This window comes from Paramisgurnus dabryanus, chromosome 5 (genome assembly GCF_030506205.2).
Source record: "Paramisgurnus dabryanus chromosome 5, PD_genome_1.1, whole genome shotgun sequence".
In the NCBI taxonomy this organism is placed as follows: Eukaryota; Metazoa; Chordata; class Actinopteri; order Cypriniformes; family Cobitidae; genus Paramisgurnus; species Paramisgurnus dabryanus.
In genome coordinates this window covers 46,937,666-46,962,153 of record NC_133341.1, presented here as the reverse complement: position 1 = coordinate 46,962,153, position 24,488 = coordinate 46,937,666, and the positions used below count along the sequence as shown (strand labels likewise).

At 36.4% G+C, this 24,488-nt stretch overlaps 1 protein-coding gene across 2 annotated transcripts; it reads left to right on the top strand.

The window, feature by feature from the left end:
• Positions 1–500: 500 nt before the first annotated feature.
• lnpep (leucyl/cystinyl aminopeptidase) lies at positions 501–24,488 on the top strand. 2 transcript variants are annotated; one of them, XM_065284506.1, is made up of 18 exons: positions 501–870; positions 5,984–6,827; positions 6,907–7,045; positions 7,146–7,277; positions 7,367–7,487; positions 7,602–7,753; positions 11,654–11,767; positions 11,871–12,002; positions 12,109–12,240; positions 12,363–12,514; positions 13,553–13,632; positions 13,768–13,951; positions 17,398–17,554; positions 18,531–18,715; positions 20,285–20,446; positions 20,520–20,660; positions 21,013–21,094; positions 21,180–24,488. In XM_065284506.1, the coding sequence occupies exons 1-18, from the start codon at positions 852–854 to the stop codon at positions 21,309–21,311; spliced, it is 3,060 nt and encodes a 1,019-aa protein (XP_065140578.1). In that variant the 5' UTR covers positions 501–851; the 3' UTR covers positions 21,312–24,488. The 2 variants fall into 2 exon arrangements, with proteins under 2 accessions (XP_065140578.1, XP_065140577.1); XM_065284505.1 differs by having other exon boundaries at positions 13,550–13,632.

Sequence of the window (24,488 nt, the reverse complement as noted above, 5' to 3'; positions counted from 1 at the left end):
TATTAAATGTTTCCACATTTTTAAGTTTAAGTAATACTGTCTCTATTGGGTAAAATTATGAAAAGGCCATCACATTGACAGAAAAATCACAGGCTATTTTTACTAAAGTTTTTTGTCTCGTTTAACAACACTTTTTAAACATCATTAAAATTAGATTCACTTGAGTTTAGTCATTTTACATATTAATTTCAGAGAAATCCAATATAAGTTTGTGATAAAGCTGTTTGCCGTTGAGGTTAAGAAAATTATCTTTATATTTTTGCTAGATTTATAAGAAGTACATAATGTCTTGTATTATTTAGCTTCTTAAATCAATATTTGCTTGTTATGACAATTATTTAAATCAATGTGTAATTGGTGGGAAAAGACAAAATACAGAGATTCTTGCAACAAAAAAAAAAAAATATATATATATATATATATATATATATATATATATATATATATATATATATATTGCAGGGACTTTGTTTAGTGTTTTTATGGCTCGTGCAGCAGAACTCGTGCAGGCGCCAGGCAGTAGTCAGTAAATTTAAAGGGAAAGTGAACAGGGAAGTAAAGCTGTTTAAAGCTCCTTTGTTAAACAGTACAGTTATTGACACGGCTTATCATTTCACTTGTGTCTATTAATACAGATAAGGGATATCTCAGTAAACCTTTTAATTTTGATGTATGATTTTAATGCGCTGATGGGTGAGCTGCACACATCATGCTAACCATGCTAATCTAGCACCAGTTGATCGGATCGGATGCGCTGCGGTGAATGTGTCACTTTTCTCCTTTCCCGGAATTAAACATCATATTATTGGCAAAAGGATTCTGGTTTTACCACAGACTTCATTTCTGACAGCATGGAGGAGTTTGGAAGCGGTAAGATTGTTGTAAATGTGACCTCTTTATTTGCTGTGTGATTGACAAAAGTTATCGGCTAACGTTAACAAGCTACAGTTAGCCGCATCTCTTCAGATACATATAGTAGATGTATAATAACGCCGTTATATCTCCTCAAGTGTTGTATTAGTGTGATACGTCATTTTTAATCATGTTTTTGGTTCTGTATGAATGACTATGAAGTTAGATATACTGTCAATGTGGTTAACGCGCATGCAAACTCCTGTTTTGCTAACACAAACAGCAATGAGTAACTTAATGTTAGTAGTAAAATCAACCATATGCAGTAATAAGTTCGTAATGTACAAAAGTACTGTTTAAGGCACTTTTATTGTTTAAATGCATACTATAACATGTCAGTGTTTGTAAAGGGGGAAAGTTTGTGTTTTGTTTTTGATAACTGACTGACATTCACGTGACGTCCGCTGCTCTGTCAGCATTTATATTTGACTTTAAATATTTCTATTATCAGTCATTTCCAATGATCAGTTATTAAATCTTTTGTCTTTTCATATCAGACTGAATGCATCACTTTAAACATTCAGAGAACCTTAGGTCTTTCATAAATCTTGTCAGGGTGTCATTTGTTTGTGTTTTTATGATGTTGTTGACAGGTGTTACGTTGACCAGCTGGTGGTTTTATTCACATTTATCTTATGGTTTAGTTTATTTAAGAGACCTTCAGTCATGTAATGGCCTCTGAATAGTCTTTTAGGTTCATAAACTTGTTATGTCGTTTGTTCTTGTTCACTTCCTGAATGAAAGTTTCACTGATAAGGGGGCGAATGTCACCAAGTTTGTCAAAACCAGGTCAATGAAAAGAAAATTCCCTAAATTATATGCTAGGCCTGTATTTGTTTGTAATTTGCATGTGTTTATGTTATTTAAAACATCATTTTCATGTTATTGCTTTCCTAAATTAAATCACTTTGCCATTTTTGCATTTGTTAATCGCTAACAAGCATTTGCTAAATGTATAGACCATTTTGCAAGATGTAAACAACACTGGTCCAGAAACACTTCCTGTTTCAGTTTGTAACTCTTTTCTTTATTTCACATATATCTTAGAGATGTTTGTTTAACTTTTTGATTCAGTTCTATATGTTTTATTGGTCTTCTTCTATAAGTGCTTCTGCACCAGTGTTGTTTAGATCTTGTCAAATGGTCTATAGTAAAAGTAATTTTCATTATATGTGTCCCTGTCTATGAAATCCAGGCTAAAGTGTCATAATCAAATAATGAAAATAGGAGCATCAAAGTTTGATTTCACATCGATTAAAATTTTTGGCATGACCTGACAGAATATTCTTTACATTAGGCAGGATGATTTTATGTATAGAAAACATTAATTTCACAAAAATGGCTTTAGCTGGGTTTTCACAGCCACTGTCACAGTTAAAGGAATAGTTCAGCCAAAAATGAAAATTACCCCTTGATTTACTCCCCCTAAGCCATCCTCAATGTATATGATGTTATTTTAGAATGTCCTGGCTGTTCCAAGCTTTATAATGGTAGTAAATGGTGCTTCTGATCTGAAGTTCAAAAAAGTCCATTCATCCTTCACAGCAGTAATCCACACAGCTCCAGGGGGTTAATAAAGGCCTTGCAAGGGTAATCAATGCAATTTTGTATAAAATATATAAATATTTAAAACTTTTCCAACTAAAATACCTTGCTTCCGGTAATGACCCATACGCGGCCACGAGAGAATGCATTTTAGCATCTCTCTCATCTCTACAACGTCTCATACACTACACCCTAAAAAGGCCTTTATTAACCCTCTGGAGTGGTGATGATTGCTTCACTGAAGAATGGATGGACTTTTTGGGATTCAAATCAAAAGCACTATTTACAACCATTATTAAGCTTGGATCAGCCAGGACATTTTCTAATATAACTTTTTATTTTTCAAATTTTCATTTTTGGCTGAACTATTTCTTAAGCACTAAGGGTGGCATGGTACATGAAAAACACTCGACCGTTTGGTTCGCTTGTCTCGGTCCGGAGGATGTGTGTGTTACACGGTTCGACACATATGCAATGTAGCCTCGTGCCAGTATGTTACCTGAGGTCTTTTATACTTTCGTCTGGCTCCTCCGTTTGTGGAGGTGTTTATACTCGACGCACAGACTGGGTGCCGGCGTGATGAGACCTAATGCTCGGCTAGATTCATCTGGAACTCGTGATTCTTGGGTTGCAGAGCCGCGCGCAAAGTTACAAAATTTGACGTGCACATCGCCAAGCAAAATGGGTGCTTTACCGCCCACTCCACATTGACGTCATTTTTGCTGCGCGCACCCTCGCGCTCGTGTGGATGTGTTGAGTATAAACAAGGCTTAAAGCTACACTGAAGTTGGCAGTTCAATAAATGCAAGTTAATTCTTCAGTTTAATCTTTGTGTGATTCAAGTTCAATCCTTGTGTGCTAAAAGGCACATAAGTTCCTGTAGAGATAGCAATACACATTTTCATTTTTTGCCAAGCAAATGAAAAGCATGTCATCATGTCATTCACACATTGGGCCCTATCTTGCACCCAGCGCAATTGACTTTGTCAGTGACGCATGTATCATTCGTATTTTGCAAAGGCACACAGCGGGTTTTTCCCTCCACATCGACAAACTAGGGAATGAACTTGCGCTCCCTGGGCGTTTCAGCGCAAAAAAAGAGGCGTGTTCCGGCGCAAACCATCCCTGATGCTATTTTGCAGTTTCAAAAAACAATTGCGCCACTGATCAGAAAAAAAAAGTCTAAAGTCAGTGGCGCGTTGCGCGTTTTTCATTATGCTATTTTAAGGGCGCATGTTTGACCATAATGTATAGCGTCCCCAACGCGCATACACTTTGCATCTAATCTACACAGATGCAACAGTTATTTTTGCAAATCATAAATTGTTACACTAAAAAATATTAATACACGAGATAAGGGGAATCATAGTGGTGAGCATTGTGATGATAGTTTTTATTTATTGTGTGGCTGCGTTAAAAAATTATCATGCAAATAACGATTAAAATATTTTCATAAGTTTGTTGTGTGGCTGTATTACGTTTATTTTATGTAAATAATAATTAAAATGTTTTCATAAGAAACCTTAATGTATATGAACTTGATTTGTTAGTCTACTTTGGGGTTGGACCTTGCGTTTCTTGGGTCCGATTTCAAAGCCCCCAAACCCTTTCAGCGGTGAGGGTGGACGCAGCGATGTCCTCTGCTGGCGTCAGGTCCTGAGGCAGATCCACCTCCCGTTACACGGCGTGCCCGATTTATGCTGGCAAGCTTGGGATTCCCCCGTACAAGGACGTCGGTCTCCTCGGCTGTGAACTGCTCCTGGCGTGCGCCTGGTAAATCCGTCATAATAATAGCAACCCGCCACGGAACTTGCACCCTTGCGTTTAAAGGGAATGTTGGATAGCGTTCTGATTGGTTTATTTGACGTTACGCCCAAACCACACCTATGAATAATGAACCTACTTCAGACCAACCCCTTATTGATTTGCGCCCGGCGCAAGAGTTATTTCTCACGCCGGGAAAATAGCAACAGCGCCCTAGATCCGCCCACAAACTCACTTGCGCGTTGCGCTTCGCACTTGCGTTTCAGATCGTTAAAATAGGGCCCATACAGTCTTTACTGGTAATTTACTGGTAAATTGCAGGTAACAGGTCATGAGTGAACAGAACCTTTCCGGTAAATCAGTGCTGTCAATTTACCAGAAAGAGAGGTTGTAAGATTACCAGTAATTTACTGGTAAGTGCTATGTTTGAACACAAAAATACAGATTACCGGCATTTAGAACGGATGAGTTCAGACAGCGCTGACAGCTTCGGGCCAATCTTAACGTTTTAATACAGATGACACATTTAGCCTCGCACTGTTTATGGACGTTTTCTCGCACACGCTGCTTGAAAGTCGAGCACACCTGGAGTTTACGTCCACATTTCTTCACCACAGTTGTTTAAAACAGCTTACCATCTCAACTAGCTTTCCTCAGAGATGGCCCCAATAATGTGCTTAAAGTCAAGTCAAATTCAGTGTGTGCATGATTACATGATATAACAATTTTGTTAATACTGTATCCTAAATTGTGGATAATTAAGCTGTATATCATATGCTGAAGTACATTTCTGGAGTGTTAACGATTAAAAGAAATAACAACAACAACAAACGTACAGAACCGAAAACTGTGGCCCTAAAACCGGGATACGAACCGAACCGTGGGCTTTGTGAACCTTGCCACCCCTATTAAGCACACACCTTTATATAAAGTGCAATGCAAAATCAAATAAACAATCATAATTTAATTATTTAAGTATTGATAAAAGGGTATTTTTTCCTTATAATTGATTGTAGATACATTTAAATAAATAAATAAAAAATAATATGTTTATATGAGAATTTTAGGATAGTCATTGTGAAAGACAAATTTACCAAAAAGTTATCAAAGTAATGATAAACAGAAATTTAGGGAAACTTAATAAATACAATGCAACACTGTAGACAATTACTGATGGTTTAAAATGTTGCTTTATAAACTGAAATAATAACTAGCTTCCGATAACAACGGCATCTTGGACTCACGCGAGAGTTTTTGCATAGTAAGTCTTGGTTGCCATTGTGAATTGCGTGTCTAAGACATTGTCGTAACTGGAAGCTAGTTAAAATAGTTTATAAAGTTTGCGTCAGTGGTCAGTTCACCAGTGCTTGCAGCGCTTTGACAAACTTTCGGCAGATAATAGCTTAACAAACATTTAACCTGGGAAAATAGATTATGCTGTGATTTACTGTCATTCTATGGTTTTGTGGTGTAGATTTACTGGAATATTCTTAGTCATGCGTTTTCAATGCTTCTCTTAAAAAACCCACATGTCATCTCAATATTTCAGTTTCATTTGCTTACCTTGACTTGGAAAGTGTTGACAAATGTTTCATGTTTCAAGAGTAACATTTAAAACATGTTAACACTTTTCATGCTGCCCCAATATATAGTTTTTGTTTATTTTAAGTTTGATTAGACAACATTAAGCACTGATTCTTACCAGGAAGCCACATCCAACAACAGTTGTGTTTGTCACTCACGTTGTTGCTGTAACTTACAGACAGATCTCCACTGCCCAGGAACATGATCGAGAACAGCATGTTTGAGGAAGAGCCAGATGTGGTGGATTTGGCGAACGACTCCCCGTCCTATCCCATCGACTCCCCATCCTATCCCATCGACTCCGACGATGTGGTCTATGAACCCCGCAGCTCGCGCCTGTTAGTCCGAGGCCTGGGAGAAAATGACCTGGATGAGGATGAGGAGGACTACGAGTCTTCCGCTCGGCTTCTTGGGATGTCCTTTATGAACCGCAGTTCCAACCAGCGTAGCCCTGCGTCATCTTACACCCGTCAGCAGACCCCAGGATCATGTTCGATGCCGTCTGCTAGGACTATGGTAGTAGGCGTTCTCATATTGGTGCTGGTGGCGTCCATGGCCATGGTCATCTACTTTCTTCCAGGCTGCACTTTTACCAAAAGTGGCTGTAAGAAAGCCAACTCTCCTATGGAAAAGATTTATCCCATTTCCACAAGCGGAGAGCTTTTCCCATGGACCGAGTTGAGGTTACCAGCTAGCGTACAACCAGTGCAATACAATATTTCACTGCATCCCAACCTGACCTCTATGACCTTTCAAGGCAACGTGTCCATCTTAGTGGAGGTCTTGCAGGAAACTAAGAAGATTGTCCTACACAGCTCTGATATGAATATAACCAAGGCCACGTTTGACAGTAAAGACGTCAAGATCCTAGAGTACAAACCCTGGCAGCAGATTGCTATTAAATTTACAGAGGATCTTCAGAAGGGAAAGTATGTTTTGAACTTTGTCTACAAAGCAAATCTGTCCTCCAGATATGATGGCTTCTACATCAGTTCCTATGCAGACACAAATGGTACAAAAAGGTACTTGCATTAATATTGAATTTTTAGGGCAATTTTGAATTAACGTAATTGTTCTTAATTTGTTACATTTTTCTTACAGAGTTTTGGCTGCGACTCAGTTTGAACCCCTGGCAGCCCGCAAGGCTTTTCCTTGTTTTGACGAACCAGCTTTTAAATCCACTTTTCTAATAAGGATGACAAGAGAACCCGAATACACCAGTCTATCAAACATGCCCAAGGTATTTGCTTGTACACATAATAATACAGATAATCATTTCATTGGTGTTTGATAAAATTATGTATGCAAGACATAAAAATATTTGGCTTATTTTATTTAAGGCCAAAACCACCGATTTGAAGAACGGTCTTCTGGAAGACGAGTTTGAGAAAAGTGTTAAGATGAGCTCTTACCTGGTTGCATTTGTCGTGGCTGAATTCAGCAGCGTCAGCAAAAATGTCTCCAAATCTACGGTATGTGTACTACGGTAAAAACATCACTTTTATATAAAAAAAAACAGTAGCGTGTTGCTGCATCATTTTGTCTTTTAAATGTTCTGCAGGTGTCTGTGTATGCAGTACCAGACAAAAAGGAGCAAATGCATTACGCTTTGGACACGGCTTGCAAATTGTTGGAGTTTTACAATACGTTTTTTGACAGCGATTACCCGTTAAGCAAGCTGGGTAAGAAAGTCCTAAATATTCAAACAGGATTATTAGATTTGTAAAAAAACCCAGGACAGTATGTTTTATTGTTTAATTTTGTTTTAATAGCGTTTCTGTCTTTCCACTAAACAGATTTAGTGGCGATTCCTGACTTCCTTGCTGGTGCCATGGAGAACTGGGGACTCATTACATTTCGTGAAACGACTTTGCTTGTAGGGGATCATTCCTCTCCTATAGACAAGCAACTGGTGACCTCAGTCATTGCTCATGAACTTGCCCACCAGGTAATTACCTTACTAAATAGATCAACATGCACATGGTAATTGTTACGTTCAAACTGTTTGCATACTGTTAAATGCAGTTTGTTTATGCATTAAATGCACCTTGTGGTTGACATTTTTGTTTACATTTTATTTCTGATTGCATTGTGAAAAAACTTGTATCAGTTTCATGTAGGGATGCTAAACAATTAATCGTGATTAATCGTTAGCAGAATAAAAGTTTTTTGTTTACATCACATATGTGTGTAAACTGTGTATAATAAATATGTATATATATATATAAATATGAACACATTCATGTATAATTTTAAGGAAAAAAAATGTATATATTAAGTATGTATATTTATATATAATATAAATTATATATAAATTTACAAATGTATATACACATGTAAACATTTCTAAAACATATACATGCATGTGTGTACATTTATTAATACAAATTTATTATACACAGTTCACACACATATATGATGTAAACAAAAACTTTTATTCTGCTAACGATTAATCGCGATTAATTGTTTAGCATCCCTAGTTTCATGTTAAAGCTACAATGTGTTACCTTATTATTATTCACAACTGTAAACTTATAATTATTATTTATATTAAGCTTGACCTGTTAGGTTGGGTTTTGCAGGAAATTTCAGTACATGTTTTATACTGTAAGTACGTCAAATAACATGCAGTTTTATGTTTCTTACGGAGATGGTGAGTATGAAAGGTTTTTTCAGCCAGTTTAAAATGTATTATTTATATGAAGAAAATTGCAAAATATGTTCCACATTTTGAAATGACATGCTAAAATAAAAATTAAAACATTAGATTATTTCATTTTCAAGGTGACTGCATCTTTTCTGCCAAATTGAAAAATAAAATGCAGTTGATGAGTTGACATTGCATTCTTCAATACAATCTTGAGGCAAGAAAATTAAAACGCAAACTTGAGAATCTGTAAGTACATTATAAAAAGGCTTTTTTTCATGCCCAGGCAATAATAGTTACCAAATTAAAATGTAAAATTAATTTATGCTTTATGTAGCAATAAAGTCACTAAGTTGGCAACACTGCTTCAGCCAATCCCCTTTTCTTAGTAGTGACATTAATATTTAAGTAGTTGCATGAATGAATTTGGATTGTAGCTGACTAGCTGCAATGCAAATTTATTCTTGCATTACTTAAATATTCATTTCACTGCTGTTCTGTATAGTTTAATTTATTATGTACATATCCATTTGTACATTTCTGTATATTATGTTCATAGTACCACCTACAGTAAATTATAGTATTACATAATGCTGCACTTATGCAAATACTGATATCCTGCACTCTTTATACTGCTTTTGCACTTTTGGTTAGACCTAAACTGCATTTCGTTGCCTTGTACTTGCGTAATGAAGGACAATAAACAAAAAATCTTCTTAAGCAAGTAAACCCCACATTGAAATGAAAACGAAAATGAAAACCAATAAATTAAAGAGAACATAAAATTAAAACTGAACTTTACATTAGAATTTTGTCACCATTATTGCTTGGTCATGAATAAAACGCCTTTTTAAAAATGTATTTACAGATTCCTTTACAAAGTTGTCCTTTACATTTTAATATAGGCAGTCTTGCTTCGAGATTGTATTGAAAATGAAATGTCAAATCATCAATTACATTTTATTTTTCAATTAAGTAGAAAAAGATACAGAAGATGCCTGAAAAGATGCATTATCGCCTGGAAAATGAAAATCAAATAATTTCATTTAATGTTAAAATTTTTAAGTGTACAGCTTAAAGCAGTGGTGGGGAACCCTGGTCCTGGAGGGTCACTGTCCTGCAGAGTTTAGTTCCAACCCTAATTAAACACACCTGAAAAATCAAATTAACGTCTTCAGGATCACTTGGAAATGAAATTCAGGTGTGTTTGATTAGGGTTGGAACTAAACTATGCAGGACAGTGGCCCTCCAGGACCCAGGGTTCCCCACTCCTGGCTTAAAGTGATTGATCAGCCAAAAATGTAAATTACCCAATGATTTACTCACCTGTAAGCAATCCTTGATGTATATGATTAATCAGAGTTATATTAGAAAATGTCCTGGCTGTTTCAAGCTTTATTATGTTTTTATAGTAAGTGGTGCTTCTGATTTTGTAATCAATGTGATTTTATAAGAAAATATCACTGTTTAAATCTTTACAAACTAAAGAAAACTTGCTTCCGGTAACAACTGTGAGAGCAAAACACCAGTCAAGAAATCTATATGTAGAAATCTAGAATGGGAATATAAAACAAAATGTCAGAGGATTTTGAAATTAAACAAGAGGATATTGAGTTTTTTTATTGCCCAACCCTGTCAGTTTAAATCAAAGATAGAGTAAGTCTCTTACGCTAGGTCCTACGCCATACAATGGAAATGCAGTCTCTCATAAACCTGCAATGGTCGTTATTTAGCGTCAGAAGCTAGTTATTTTAGTTTGTAAAGTTTTAAATATAGATTTTTTCAGGCTATTCTGAGTTTTTTGGGCCTCAGATGAGAAGCACCATTTACTACAAATTATAAAGCTTGGAACAGCCAGGGCCGGGTTTCCCAAAAGCATCGTAAGGCTAAGTAGATCGTAAAAACGATCGTACGAATCATCTTAGAATTACGGGCCGTTTCCCAAAAGCTTCGTAGCTTAAGTAGCACTTGAAAATCATCGTAGATCTACGAGTGCTCTGGAGTAATCGTTCATTCATAAGTGCATCGTAAGACAGCAGTGTTACAAGGTCACCTGCAGGACAACCAGCAAATTGCATTCCTGCAATAACGATAATGTAATGTTTTAAATGTAGGCTATATTTATTTATTGGGGTTTTCTTTGTTTATTTGTTTAAATTACTTTAATATAATATATTTAAAATTCAAACAAGAAATACAATTTAAATGACTAAACATCAATTAATAAAGAAGGAAAACGTATTTGGGACAATTTTGGTAAAAGTTGGTACCAGCAAATTGATAAATGGTTTTTACCAATTGCTGCTATAATTCATCTAGGCTACAGTAAAAAAAAATGTTTTGAAGGGTATGGCATCTGATTAAAGAAACCAAATAAATATTTACGGTACAATGCAATAATCCCTAATAATAAATAAACATAGATAATAAAAAACAAATAATAATAATAATCTAAACTATAAGATAAAATGCAGAAGAAATTTTGCAGGGGGACGAGTCCTAACTAAATACGGAAAAGAATATTTCATTATGAACAATTTTAAAACATTTAAAAGGTCATTGAACAATAATAAAAAATATTATAAAAAACATTAGTGCACATCGGCTAAAGATCATTAGCCTAAACAAGCTTCTGCTACAAATTCGAGTCATTCTGTTTGTGACATTTCAGCACTTAACAAATGGATAGCGACTCGTAAGTAGCACTTAAAACCCAGCTGCGAGCGATCGTTATACGTGCATCTTTGGGAAACTCACGTAAATGAACAACGAATGTTCGTTAAGTATCTCGTAGAAAGCGCTCTTAAGTGCTAAGTTTAATCGTTATCGGGAAACCTAGCCCAGGACATTTTCTATTATAACTCTAATTGTGTTCGTATGAAAAAATATAAATGTATACATTGAGGATGGCTTGAGGGTGATTAAATCATTAGCTAATTTATATTTTTGGCTGAACTATTTATTTAAGCTGTAAACTTCTGCCTCTCTATCGCCATCTCTGTAAGAAACATAAAACTGCAAGTTACTCGACATACTTACTTTGTGGCTGAACTGTCCCTTTAATTATAGCTTTAAATTAATTGGACAAAATAAATTGGATTTTGAATTAAACTAGAAAGCTGTTTTTCGATTAAAACGAAGAGTTCTCATGCTTTGTTCATTGTTATGTTTTTCCTGCTATACTGATACTTTCCCATGTAGTGGTTTGGAAATCTGGTCACTATGAGATGGTGGAATGATCTTTGGCTGAATGAAGGATTCGCAACATACATGCAATACATGTCAGTTGAAACTGTTTTCCCGGAACTTAACATGGTACGTGTTTGTTGGTTATGTCAAGAAATTCACCCTGTTTCATTTTATTACTTTTATCTGAAAGTTCATCATGCATTAAGTTGACCAGTCTCTGTATTTCCAGGACTCTGAATTCTTAAGCGTTCGTTTCAAAGCCTTCGCCAAAGATGTGCTGAACTCGTCCCATCCGGTGTCCGCTATAGTAAACACTCCAGAGCAGGTGGAGGAGATGTTCGACTCTGTTTCTTATGAGAAGGTACATTGTAAATTAACTGTAAAATCAATTAACTATACAATGAGAACTGGACACAATGCCTTTGAATTTGTCATCTGTTATAAACTGGATTTTTTTTTTACACAAGGGGGCTTCAATACTGCTCATGCTCAGTTCAGCACTCACAAAGGAGGAGTTTCAAAAAGGATTGATAGAGTATTTGCAAACGTACAAATTCGCAAATACAGAAAGTGACAACTTGTGGAACAGTCTTACACAGGTCAGACCTTTTCTAAACTTTTACAGGGTGTTTCATCACCATGCAATAATTTCATTTAAACATTTACAAAAAAGATCAGCTGTTTTTTATCTATTGATTTTCATGCCTTCTGCTGTTTACAGGTGAGCAAACAGCCGTTCAATGTGGCCCAGATGATGAACACATGGACGATTCAAAAAGGCTTTCCTCTGGTCACGGTGAAGAGGAACGGGACTCAAGTGACCCTGACCCAAGAACATTTCCTTCTGAACGCTGACAATGTCACTAATGACAGGTTAGATTGCTTTTACTACTATGGTGAACGTTTAACATTGGCTGTATTAGGGACTAGATTTAATATGTCTCCATTGTGTTACTAATGCCCATTAACCGTATCTTCTAAGTGGGCATTTATTTGAGTTTACTTCTTGAAGGGTAACGCTAGAAATATAGTCTCATTACGCAAAACATAAATTATCGCATGGTGCGCCTGATGTAAATTTTATCATCTGAATAATACATAAAATTTTCTTGAATTAAGTCTTTTAAGAAAAAAAGATTTTTTCTTACCCCATTGGCATGCTCCAAATCTTCTTCTTCGTTTTATGCGCCCCATACTGGTCTAGCATGTATACTACATCGATTTGAATCTGGTTCAGTGGTTTCGCGTGTATGCAAAGAATCTGATAGGGAAAGCTCTTGTTCTGTGTGAATGTGATACGAATCCTTCAAATTTAATGTAATAATCTGTCCTGTAGCAAAAGCAGAAATCACTTATGGTGCTTTTCCATTGCATAGTACCCCTATGGGTTGGGTCGGGCTTTTCCACTGGGTACAGTTGTAGTAACAGATGAAAAATTTTGTTCCACCAACGAGCTGAGCTGATACTAAAATTTGACGTAAAAACATTGTAGATCACTGATTTGTCTTAAGGAATCGTCACTACCAGCGTCATTGCTAAAAGCAAGATTAGCTTTACCGTCATTCCTGCGCTGTCTCGAGCAAACCTGTTGTCAACCGTTGCATTGTTGTAAATTCCCAAACTCCCTTGTAGTGGTGAAAAACATCCACAGGCTGAGAATCAGGAAGACCATACGTTTTCCAGACTTGCAGTTTGTGGCGGCACATCCGCGATGGGTGTTTGTGCAGAAACTGTCATGTGAGACAGAGGTAGTGATAAACGCGATGTGCAAACATCTATTTGTGGTGGTCAATTTTGATTTTGTGGCTGACACAACCTGACCCATGGGGTACAATGCAATGGAAAAGTGCTATTAGTGTCAAACTAATTTTGTTTGATCTACACAAACTGCTTCTTTTTTATCCACAGCAGCTTGTGGCACATTCCCCTGACGTATGTGAACGACAGCTGTCTCAATTGCACGCAAGTTTTCCACCTCAGAAACAAAACAGGTTAATAGTCTCTTACATTTAATGTGTTATTCTGTATAGTGAAGTAATCGCTAAATGACAGTATAGTGGATTAGAGAGCCACAAACTCCTTTATGTCTGATAGTGATGTTTTTTTGTTGCTTCACATCTTCACAGCGACATTAAAGCTTCCAGATCAGGTGAAATGGTTAAAGTTCAACTACATGAGTGATGGATTCTACATAGTGCACTATGATGAGGAGGGCTGGAGGGCATTGATCGAGGCGTTGAAAGCAGACTTTAAAGTTCTCACTCATAAGGACAAAGCATCTCTCATCAATAACGTCTTCGCTCTCTCCAGGTACGGTACATCTACTTTAACCACCTTTAATACGTGATTTCAATGTAAAGTTTCATGATTAGTATACAGCTTTGTTATGCTCAGCCCACACATTTTTTTTTTATTCGATTGTGGCAAATATGTTATTTGTAGCAACCTGTGAAACCACGGCTAAAGTTTCTTAATCTAATCTAAAAAATAAATTTTTTATTATTGCTGTAAATGTCAGATTAAAAACTAAGCCTTTGATTATACAATACCTTTTATTAATTTCATTAGAAATACTAAAATTAATGATTTTATTTGAAACTACACTTTAATATTTTGTGCAAAATACCTAAACTTGACTTGCTAAACATTGACTTTGATCATCTCTGATTGATTATCATTAGAAAGTGAGAAAGAGATCATAATATTAAATCACACGTGCCAGAATCAGTTCAGCGCAGGGCAAAAAAAGTCATTTTTAAAATTCCAGGTACCTCTTATGTGTTTTGTAGGTCAACTTCTGACAAGATAATCACCCTATTTTAAATACATTTTAAAGCTGCTATGTGTTGAAAAATTTCCGTTTTTAGATGCTGGTGAGTGATGATCTCTGAGTCTGAATATGACACGCAGCACCTGAAGCTTTTTGGACTTGCACATCATATAATTAACCTGTCTTACAAGAAATTTCCTATGTGCCATATATCACTTAAAACGCTTGTAAAAGGTATATGACACATAGGGCTCTCCTGATTTTGCCAAGTGAGAGATATTGTGTTGACCCAAGGACAACATTTTTGTAAATAAAACCTAAACCCACCCCAAACCCTAACCAAACCCTAAAATCAGGGGGACATAATAAGTGAAAAACAATGGTCTAGAACAGGGGTGTCCACTCCTGCTCCTGGAGGGCCGGTGTCTCTGCAGAGTTTTTTTCCAACCCTAATTAAACACACCTGATCCAGCTAATCAAGGTCTTACTAGGCAGACTAGATACTTTGAGGCAGGTGTGTTGAGGAAAGTTTTAGCTAAACTCTGCAGGACACAGGCCCTCCAGGACCGACTTTGGACACCCCTGGTCTAGAAGCAGCTAATCCTGTTGTTGGAAACTTAAACTTAACACAAATTGTAAACTCATTTCTAAAATCTGATTGGTTGATTGAAATGTTGTCCCAGAGTCAACATAATGTTGCCCTGAGGACATCAACCACTCTGCAAAATCAGGAGAGCCTGACACATAGACAGGGAAATTATGTTTCAATTGTGATGTATATAATAAATTAAATATAAGCTTGTTTAAAAATTGTAAAATACCAAAAACATGATTTTCTGAGAATGAAATTCATCAAATCTTTGACATGGCCTTACTCAGTCAATATTAAAGATATCAAGGTGATGTTATCACCAAATGTTTTTTACTTTATATAAAATTATTTTAATTTAAACACTTAAATGGCTGAGAAATGTCTTTAGCTGGGTTTTTACAGGCGGTAGGACATATTTGAAAAAGATACAGAACAGAGATGGCTTATGCATAAGGTGCGTGCACACCAAAAGTGAAGCGAAAATGTGTATAACGTTACTTACTCCAAGTTAGTCGCAAAATTACTTGTTTTTCGCATCACTCGCGCAAATGAAAACAATGCTCTACCCGAATGTGTCAAACTGGACATGTTAGTAAGCTCTTAGCTGATTGGCTTGCATGATGTGCAAATTTCCCACTTGAAATTTGAGTTTAAGACCCAATCGCTTTTTGTGGCAATAGAGCTGCCCAATTCACGTCAAGTGCGCTGCCCAATTTGCGTCATTTATTTTTTCGCGACTTTACATTTACTTAACATGTAATCTAGTTGAATAATTAATCCTGATGACAGCAAAGCCACTTGGGTTTTTCAGTGACATTGTGGACCTCTGATAGGATTTTATAAGTTTCAGCTTTAAAGCTGTGCCACAGGTTGACCCAAACTTTAAAACCTGAACTTTAAATTATGCACATCTATGAGTCTGACACCCTATATGCATTTGTTGCACATGTCATTATGCACAATTGATCAAACTTTGAAGGAAGTTATAAGACTCAACCTCCTTAACTAATTCTAGGCATAAGATAGGCTACCCAAAAAGACTCAATTAACAAGAAAAACAACATACTGATTCAGCAATATGTCTGATAAATTAGCCATAGAGATTCCCTAAGCTGGTCAGCAGTCAGTTTAACAATCACTATAGTTAGGTCATAATTGATTTGTATAATCAAAATACATTATTTTATTAAACTATACAATAAGTTGTATCCAGTTATCTAGTTAACATATTGTAAAAAGATGAGTGACATGGATATACATACTTTAATACTTTGTTTCTAGACTTGTATTAAGTTTTCTCGACGTGGACATTATTCTTACCAATCTTTTTATCTCTCATTTCTATGGACGGTTTCATCAGACGCACGTGCGCTGACGTGATACACGTCTTGATCCGAACTTTACTTTCGGTTTTGTTTTTTTAATGGTCTGACTAGTTACTGAACTGATCTCTTGAACATATGCCTCATCGAAAATAACAAATGTTCTGGTTTCCTAGGTAATCTATGTATTGTTTTTTTAGCTGTAAAAACCCGGTTTTGTCGTGGGTCCACCGCATGCATGAGTGTGAAGCCTTTGAATGAAAACACGTCATTATTCGCTTCTCGTCAGTTCACACGCACCAGCGCGTACACTGGCGCAGAGAAGAGCGAGGCCATAGACCGTAAAAAAAGATTTATTGTAATGAATTGAAGCCAAAAATGTCCGACCATGGTCACTGCCATGTTACGTAAAAACGTCAGTTTGGAGCCAAGGCATGCGCAGAAGGATTCGCCTGTGGTGCCAGAGGCGGAGCCGCGGTATCAAACTTCCGGCCAAATGCTCGCGCGACCAATTCAACCACGGCAATCATAACAACACGCCCCGTTTCTATAGCATTAAATTACTAGCTAAAATAAAAACTTATCAAACAAATGAAAACTTGAACATATATCAGCGTGATAACAACTACTTGAAAGGATCAAAACCATCTTTTGGAAACTTTTATTGGAAGTGTAAATAATCTTTTTATTTAGAGCAAAATCCCATTCATTTGAATGGAGAGGGTGGGGTTTATGACTTGTACTCCAGCCAGCCACCAGGCGGCGTTCAAAGAGCCAGCGGCTTCACTTTTCAAGACTTATGAGGCACACCCGAGCGAGACATTCAGTCTGTGTGCCGGGGCTTAGCCCCGGACGGCCCCGGCCCAATTTAACCCTGCATATGTATCCGAGTACTGATCGGCAAGTATTAACATCCGATTCCGATCGAGTCTGAAACCACGTGATCGGGCCCGATTTTCGATCGGATCGGGACATCCCTAAATTAGCATGTAAGCTAGCATGTATGATTCTTAATGATTCAGTATGTTTCAGTATTATGGATTGATTTAGTGATTCTTCATCTTTTCTCCAGGCTGGGCAAGGTGTCCTTCAGGCAGGTCTTAAATTTGCTGGACTACATCAAAAATGAGACAGAGACGGCTCCTCTGACTGAAGCCCTCTTCCAGCTCGGACAGATATTCAGATTACTCGACAAAAGATCAGAGCTGAACTTGGCCTCCAGAATGAGTGTTAGTACAACATCAAGTGTAAAAGATGTCAAATGCTTTTTTGTATTTAAGTAGGGTTGCAAAGCTCAAGGATTTTATAAAAGGAAATTATACAAATTTGGGGTCATTTATACAAACTGTACCACATACAAGCATCAGCTTCCCCGACATCTGACTCATTTTCATCCGTGTGGTACAATTGCCACAAATTCCAGTGTTTTTCCATGGAAAGTTTCCAAAAATCCCAGGATTTTGCAACCCTAATTTTAACTCTTTCCCCTCCAGTGTTTTTTTAAAAATAAGTTGCCAGTCAGCGCCAGCATTTTTTATGATTTTTACAAAAGTTTTAAGATGCCAAAGAATGCATTGAAATAGTATGTTAAATTGTTCTTTGGTATTTACATAGACAGTTTGTAACTTAATTAAGTGCAAAAATGATCCAGAATTGTTTTTACATGCCATACATTACATTTTAAATGTCCATTTACAACCCTAGGATTTGTCCTTTGAATTAAATGGTTTATTTTTGCACTGGGTCATGAATAATAATGTTGAGCTCTGCTTTGATTGGCTCTGCTTTGCTCTACTCTCTCTGAGGCTCATGCCAGTAGCTCACATTAGTAAACATGTTGTTACATCACAGTTGGTGTTATGTTGAGATTGGCCTGTTTTCCAGCAGTCGTGTCATTCTATCTTAATTTGTTCTCTTTTTATCATCTCTCAAATATGGGTAAGTTTCTTCAAAAAACTGATTTAGAGCAATTATTAAAACATAGACAGAGTTTTTACTGTTTTTGGATGCTTCAGTGTTTTATAAGTTGGGTAAGGTAAGGTTGGATTGCCATAAAAACTCGTCATTGGCAGGGAACCATTTTTCATAATTGACGAGATAACTCGTCATTGGCGGGGGAAGAGTTAAAATGTCTGCCTAATGCATAAATATAACATCTTAGTGGTCTGAATTGCTTATATACTTTTTGTTTTTCTGTCTTTGCAGAGTTACATTAAAGACCATTTTGGAAGTTTGATGGAGAATCAGTCATGGGAACAGGAGAGCTCCGTGTCAAAGATGACTCTCAGGGCCGCCCTACTCGACATGGCATGTTCCCTTGATATAGCCAACTGCTCACAAAAAGCCACACTTCTCTTTAATAATTGGTTGAATTTGAACAAGTCCTCTGGGTAAGTCTGAGCATCAATTGATCCAAAGATTAATAGTTTAATGTTTGTCTGTAAAAAGCAGAAAATGGTAGTCGACTTTAAGGCTAAATCCACACAAAGCCAGTGCTTCACCTTAGGGATGGGACAGAATGAAAATGTTATATCATGATTATAGTGACCAAAGTTATCACGGTTTTCAATGTTATCATGGTTTTGTTAAAATGAGATGAAAAAAGAAACTGATACACACACTGAAAACACAAGTTTTATTTTTGAAAATCACAATTTAATATTTCATGTCTTGAAATTATTTCTGTGGTAAAAAGAATAAAATAAATCTGTCTAACAAGTTTACCGTGAATGAATACAATTATCACTTAAATGCCTTTTTTTGGACTAAAAACTATGTTGACTAAGCGTGCCTTCGTCAAACTGATTCTGGCTGGACAGGATTTACAGTGAATTTTTTAAATCACGGTAATCAAACACGGTTGTAATGATAATTACATTTTAAATGATAATACTGACTTGTCAGGACATTTTATCATACAATCCCTACTTCCCCTATACAGTCTTTTTAATCTAATCTTTTTTCCTCCGTAAACTCGGAATTGTCCCAAGAAATGTGTAAGGTGTAAACAAATGGCAGTAACAATGCCTTAACACCTTCAGACCTGTTTTTTCCAGTGTTTAATCGGCATGCCTTATTTTGATTGGTTGATCAGCATTTTTTTTGGTTTGAACCACAAAAAATGTATATTCCAGTGGATGTGTGTGTCATTACAACAAGTTACCATACAGCTCTTTGACACAGGGTTTTAAATACAGATCAGCATTCACAAGAAATGTGTGCAACTGGAATAATGAAGAGATCAGGTAGCTTCTCACTATCCATGCTAAAACTGAAGTCATTCACTCAATCTAAGGATGCGTAATTTTTGGATCCGTTTTGAACGTTGGATCCGTTAATTTTTTTTTACTTGTGCGACTACATGCGATACGCTGACTGGATTTAATATGTAAACATTATTATGTTCTCTCAAAAAATATTGTCAGTCTTTGTCATATATGCATAGCTTTTATTGTTTCAATCATTTGCATTCATTTATTTATTCCACTATGGTGAATATTAGAATGAAGCCTTTTGCACTTGAATGAAACTTCATTAAGACTGTCACTAGGGGGCGAACTCTGACAGTCATGTCCAAATGTCGAACACAGTACAAAGGTGGATTGAGAGAGATTACCAGCTTCATAGAACATTGCACATCATGCGCAAGTTCATGATCAGAATATAAATAAACCCGCATGGTTTCTTCGGAGAGAAATAAGCAAACTTACACATCTTTCTGTATATTTTCTGTAATCTGTGTGAGAAAAAAAGCTTAAGACACAATGGTGTTGGTTTCAGATTTATCCACTCTGGGACCCAGATTTAAAAAAAATAACAGATTCAGGCTCCCAAACGCCAGATCCATCTGGACGAAACATCGATTCGATAGAAAAAATCTAAACGCATATTCGTATGGAAAGGCTCTTAAGCTGCTCTCCTCCTTTTTCCGAGACCTAATCAAGTTTGTGTAATTACAGGATTCCCAGTGACCTCATGACAACGGTCTTCAAAGTTGCTGCTCGTACAGAAGACGGATGGGGTGTGCTGCTAGATACATATAAAAACTCCATCTACGTCCCAGAGAAACGCAAGGCTCTGGTAGCTTTGGCCAGTACTCAGGATGTACGCAAAATTATATGGTAAGGCTGGACTACATATTTTTGTAATAGGAAAAATTTGACAATACTAAAAATGACTTGGCTTATTCTTCAGGATTCTGCAGAGAACTCTGGATGGAAGCATGATCCCCACACCCGAATTTCCTTTGGTGGTGCACACGATTTGCAAGAACTTTGCTGGCTACCTGTACGCTTGGGATTTCGTTAAGGAGAACTGGGATAAAATCATTCAGAAGTGAGTGAAGGATTTACATTAAACGTCATCTGAAGCAATGCGATGCGGTTTAATAAGCAAACTGTAATATAGGCCATTATACTTGGCTGAACTCTCTTTATTCACACAGTTCATGTAAATTACTATTACATAAAAATGGTGAGTTATGCATAGATACAGTGTACACCGATGACCACCCCCATTGAGTATACCTGGCAACCAAACAATGACACAGTTCATATAGAGAAGTTTATACCATATACTCTCATGAAAGGAGAACTTCAAAACGAACTCATTTTTTATATTTACCAGTATTTTGTTACATGTGTGTTTTTTAAAACTCAGTTTCCAAATCATCTTTATTTCTTTCCAGGTTTCCTATTGGATCTTTTGCCATTCAAAGCCTCATCACATCCACAACTAGTCATTTTTCTACAAAAACACATCTGATGGAGGTCTGTTTGTTTGTTTAAAAACACATTTAAGTGATGTTTTTATCTTAGTTATTAACGCTGTTACTTTGTGCAACTTCTCGTTCAGACCCAAAACTTCTTCAACAGTCTGGGCGAGAGAGGCTCTCAGATGAGGGTCGTACAGGAGGCCATAGAGACCATCAAGATGAACATGCGGTGGATCGAGAGGAACCTGGAAACGCTGCAGAAATGGCTGTAGGGTGAGGTGCTCGCTCCACTCACGTACCCCTCACCACACACCAGCGGGTGTAAGTGGACGTTACCGTTACAACAGCCAGAGCCACACATTTACACTGTTAGATTTAATGTGGGGTAGAGGACCTATCTGCCTGACATCATTTTAAAAGGAACTTTAATACAACTGTCTTATGTAAATAAACAGGTTGATGTCCTGTGTCATAACATATTCTTCAGGACGTTTGGCACATGACACATCTCTCACTTCACTTTGACTCTTGTGTATATATTTGGCAATGGCCTCAAGCACTGTTTGCACTATTTACAGTTACGGCTTGCTCAGGGCAAATCTGGATGTTGTTTTTTTAACATTAGGATGCGTTTGAACCCTTGAATGTTGGTAGCTACAGACCAAAACGTCCCATCAGTATCTCTTACAGCAGTGCTTCCCAATCCTGGTCTTCAAGTTTGAGATGTTTCCTTATTTAACACACCTGATTTAACTCATCAGCTTGTTAGAGAGACATGTTTACAATTTTGGAAGCAGGCTGATAAGCTGAATCAAGCTTTTTAAATAAGGAGACATCTAAAACCTTTTGGAAAGGGGTCCTCGAGAGCCACGATTGGAAAGCAGTGTCTTACAATATATACGGCCTTTAGCACGCTTTGCCAAAAATAATAGTTGCCTATTACAGGTTGAATAAAATTCTGCTAAATAAGATGCATCAACAGAAACCTGTTCCTGCTGTGTATAAAAATAGACATCTGGCACACATATTTGCAAAATTGCTGACAATCGATTGTCAATGTGTTTGTCTTTTATTTATGTTTTTAGATTTCATCGTTTTTTATTTTTTTGCGTAGTCTGCGGTGCCTGTTTCCAGTACTGTGTGAAGCTAGAAGTATAGTTATGCTTTTTTATTAATAGTGCACTGCTGGATGTTTTGAAGACCATACTTTGCACACATAGGTTGCACATGTGCGTATAGGAGAATGTAGTATGTAGCCCAAAAGATGCATTGCATTTTGGCGCAATGCGCATGCGTTGAACATCTGTGTACAGGTACGAGTCAAATAAACTATGCTTTGCAAAGCTGTGCGCGTACGTTGGCGTACATGTAAAAAAAACTAACAATACTTTGGTCTTAAATGTTATTGCCTTCTGTAAAACTTTGCATAAAATGAATTTTGGAGTTTTTAGTTTAGAGTTGAGTGTGTGTATTATGTTTTAAAGTTCACGCGGGCTTGCATACAGGTCAATTTTTATGTGTGATTTTCTTTTGCACATTTTGAAGCTGGACATATTTCACAGGTTTATTGTGAAATATGCAAAGACATAGGTGATGAAATATGTGGTCATATTTAAATAGTGATTGTAGGATTCGACCGTTATAAATGTATATTTGTAACCAAGTTCAAAGAAGTCCTGTGTTACCACCGTCTGCAGTGTTGGGGGGGGCAAACGGGGCAGTAAAATCACATCACCATGTTTCACTCTTCAGATCTTCATTCATTGCTACTGATTATTTCTCTTTAGTGTTTGTATGTATGACGTTTTACTTGTATATTATGATGTTTTCTGGCTGTTTTTATTGGTTTTTTAATATTCAACATGTATTATTTGGAGTTAAAACTGTATCAAAACCTCACTCAAATGTACTGTGTGTGTCAAAAACATTTTTTTTTATCGGGGACAGTGCACATTAATAATACATAAATATGTAAAATGCGCAATCTTGGCTAACTTTCATCTGTAGTCCCTTTTATATTTAAAGGGTGATTGTAGGTTTCGACCGTTTTAAATGTATATTTGTAAACAAGTTCAAAGAAGTCGTCCTGTGTTACCACCATCTGCAGTGTTGGGGGGGGCAGACTGGGCAGATTTACAAATATATAGATGAAACGCGTCCTCGCATACAACTTGCATATACAAACAGGTCATTTTGTTTGTGCAATGCAATACACAAAACTACTGCATTTGTGATTGTCGTCATATATCGGACACAAACCGTACAAAGGAGGTTTTATTTTAGTTTGAACTTCATACATTTAAGCTTCGATATCTTCATGATGTTTGAGAATCTGTGATCAATAGATATCAAGTACTTTTTATGTGACCCTGGACCACAAAACCAGTAATAAGTCGCACGGGTATATTTGTAGCAATAGCCAACAATACATTTTTGATTTTTGTGCCAATATATTAAGATCATTTTCCATTAAGATATTTTGTAAATGTCCTCCCATAAATATATAAAAAATGTATTTATCATTACTAATATGTGTTACTTAGGACTTTTGGACAACCTTAAAGGCAATTTTCTCAATATTTTGATTTGCAACCTCAGATTCCAGATCTTGGCCAAATATTATCCTATCCAAAATTATACATCAATTGAAAGCATATTTATTTAGCTTTCAGATGCAGAAATCTCAATTTACAAAAATTGACCCTGGTCAATTGACTGGTTTTGTGGTCCAGGGTCAGATATGATAATTATGCTTTCAGGTTTCTCCTTTATTACTCAGTGATCTGACCTCATAAACTGTCAAATAAGACTGGTACATTATAATACAACCGGTACATTGTAATTATTTTAGATTTAACAAATGTAAATGGCCTCTTATCAATAAGCTTTATTAATATATTTGAGGTATAACTGTTTTTTTAAGACAATGGCATCATTGCCTACACTGTAATTAGAGTAAATATGGCATTTATTGTGAAGTTGAAGGGTTACAGTTATCAGTGAATGTATTCATGTTTGTTACTATAGATTTGGTCAAACTTGAACCCTATGATTGTAATTCTCTTGTATCTAAAGGATCTGGTTTAACCGTATAGATGAATCTATAAGAAATGTTAAACGCAGAGAATGTCAAGACAATGCTTTCCTCTGAAATTATCCCTTCTTTTTTATACAAACCCTTTTTGGAACAATATTTTCTTTTTCTTTTTTGTTATATGAGTATGAATATGGTTCTGTTTTTAAAAAAAATTGCTGTGTTAAACTGCTCAATAAGTTTAAAATGGATAATGGAAAAACTACATATTTGTGTTTTGTGCAGAAACGCTTGTGTTCTATGTTAAACAGCTTTACACTGGATTAAAATGTTTTCAAGATGTTGCTTAACTATGGGTAACCAGTGGCCAATCTTTACACCACACAAAAAAAGAATAAAAACATTTTGAAGAATT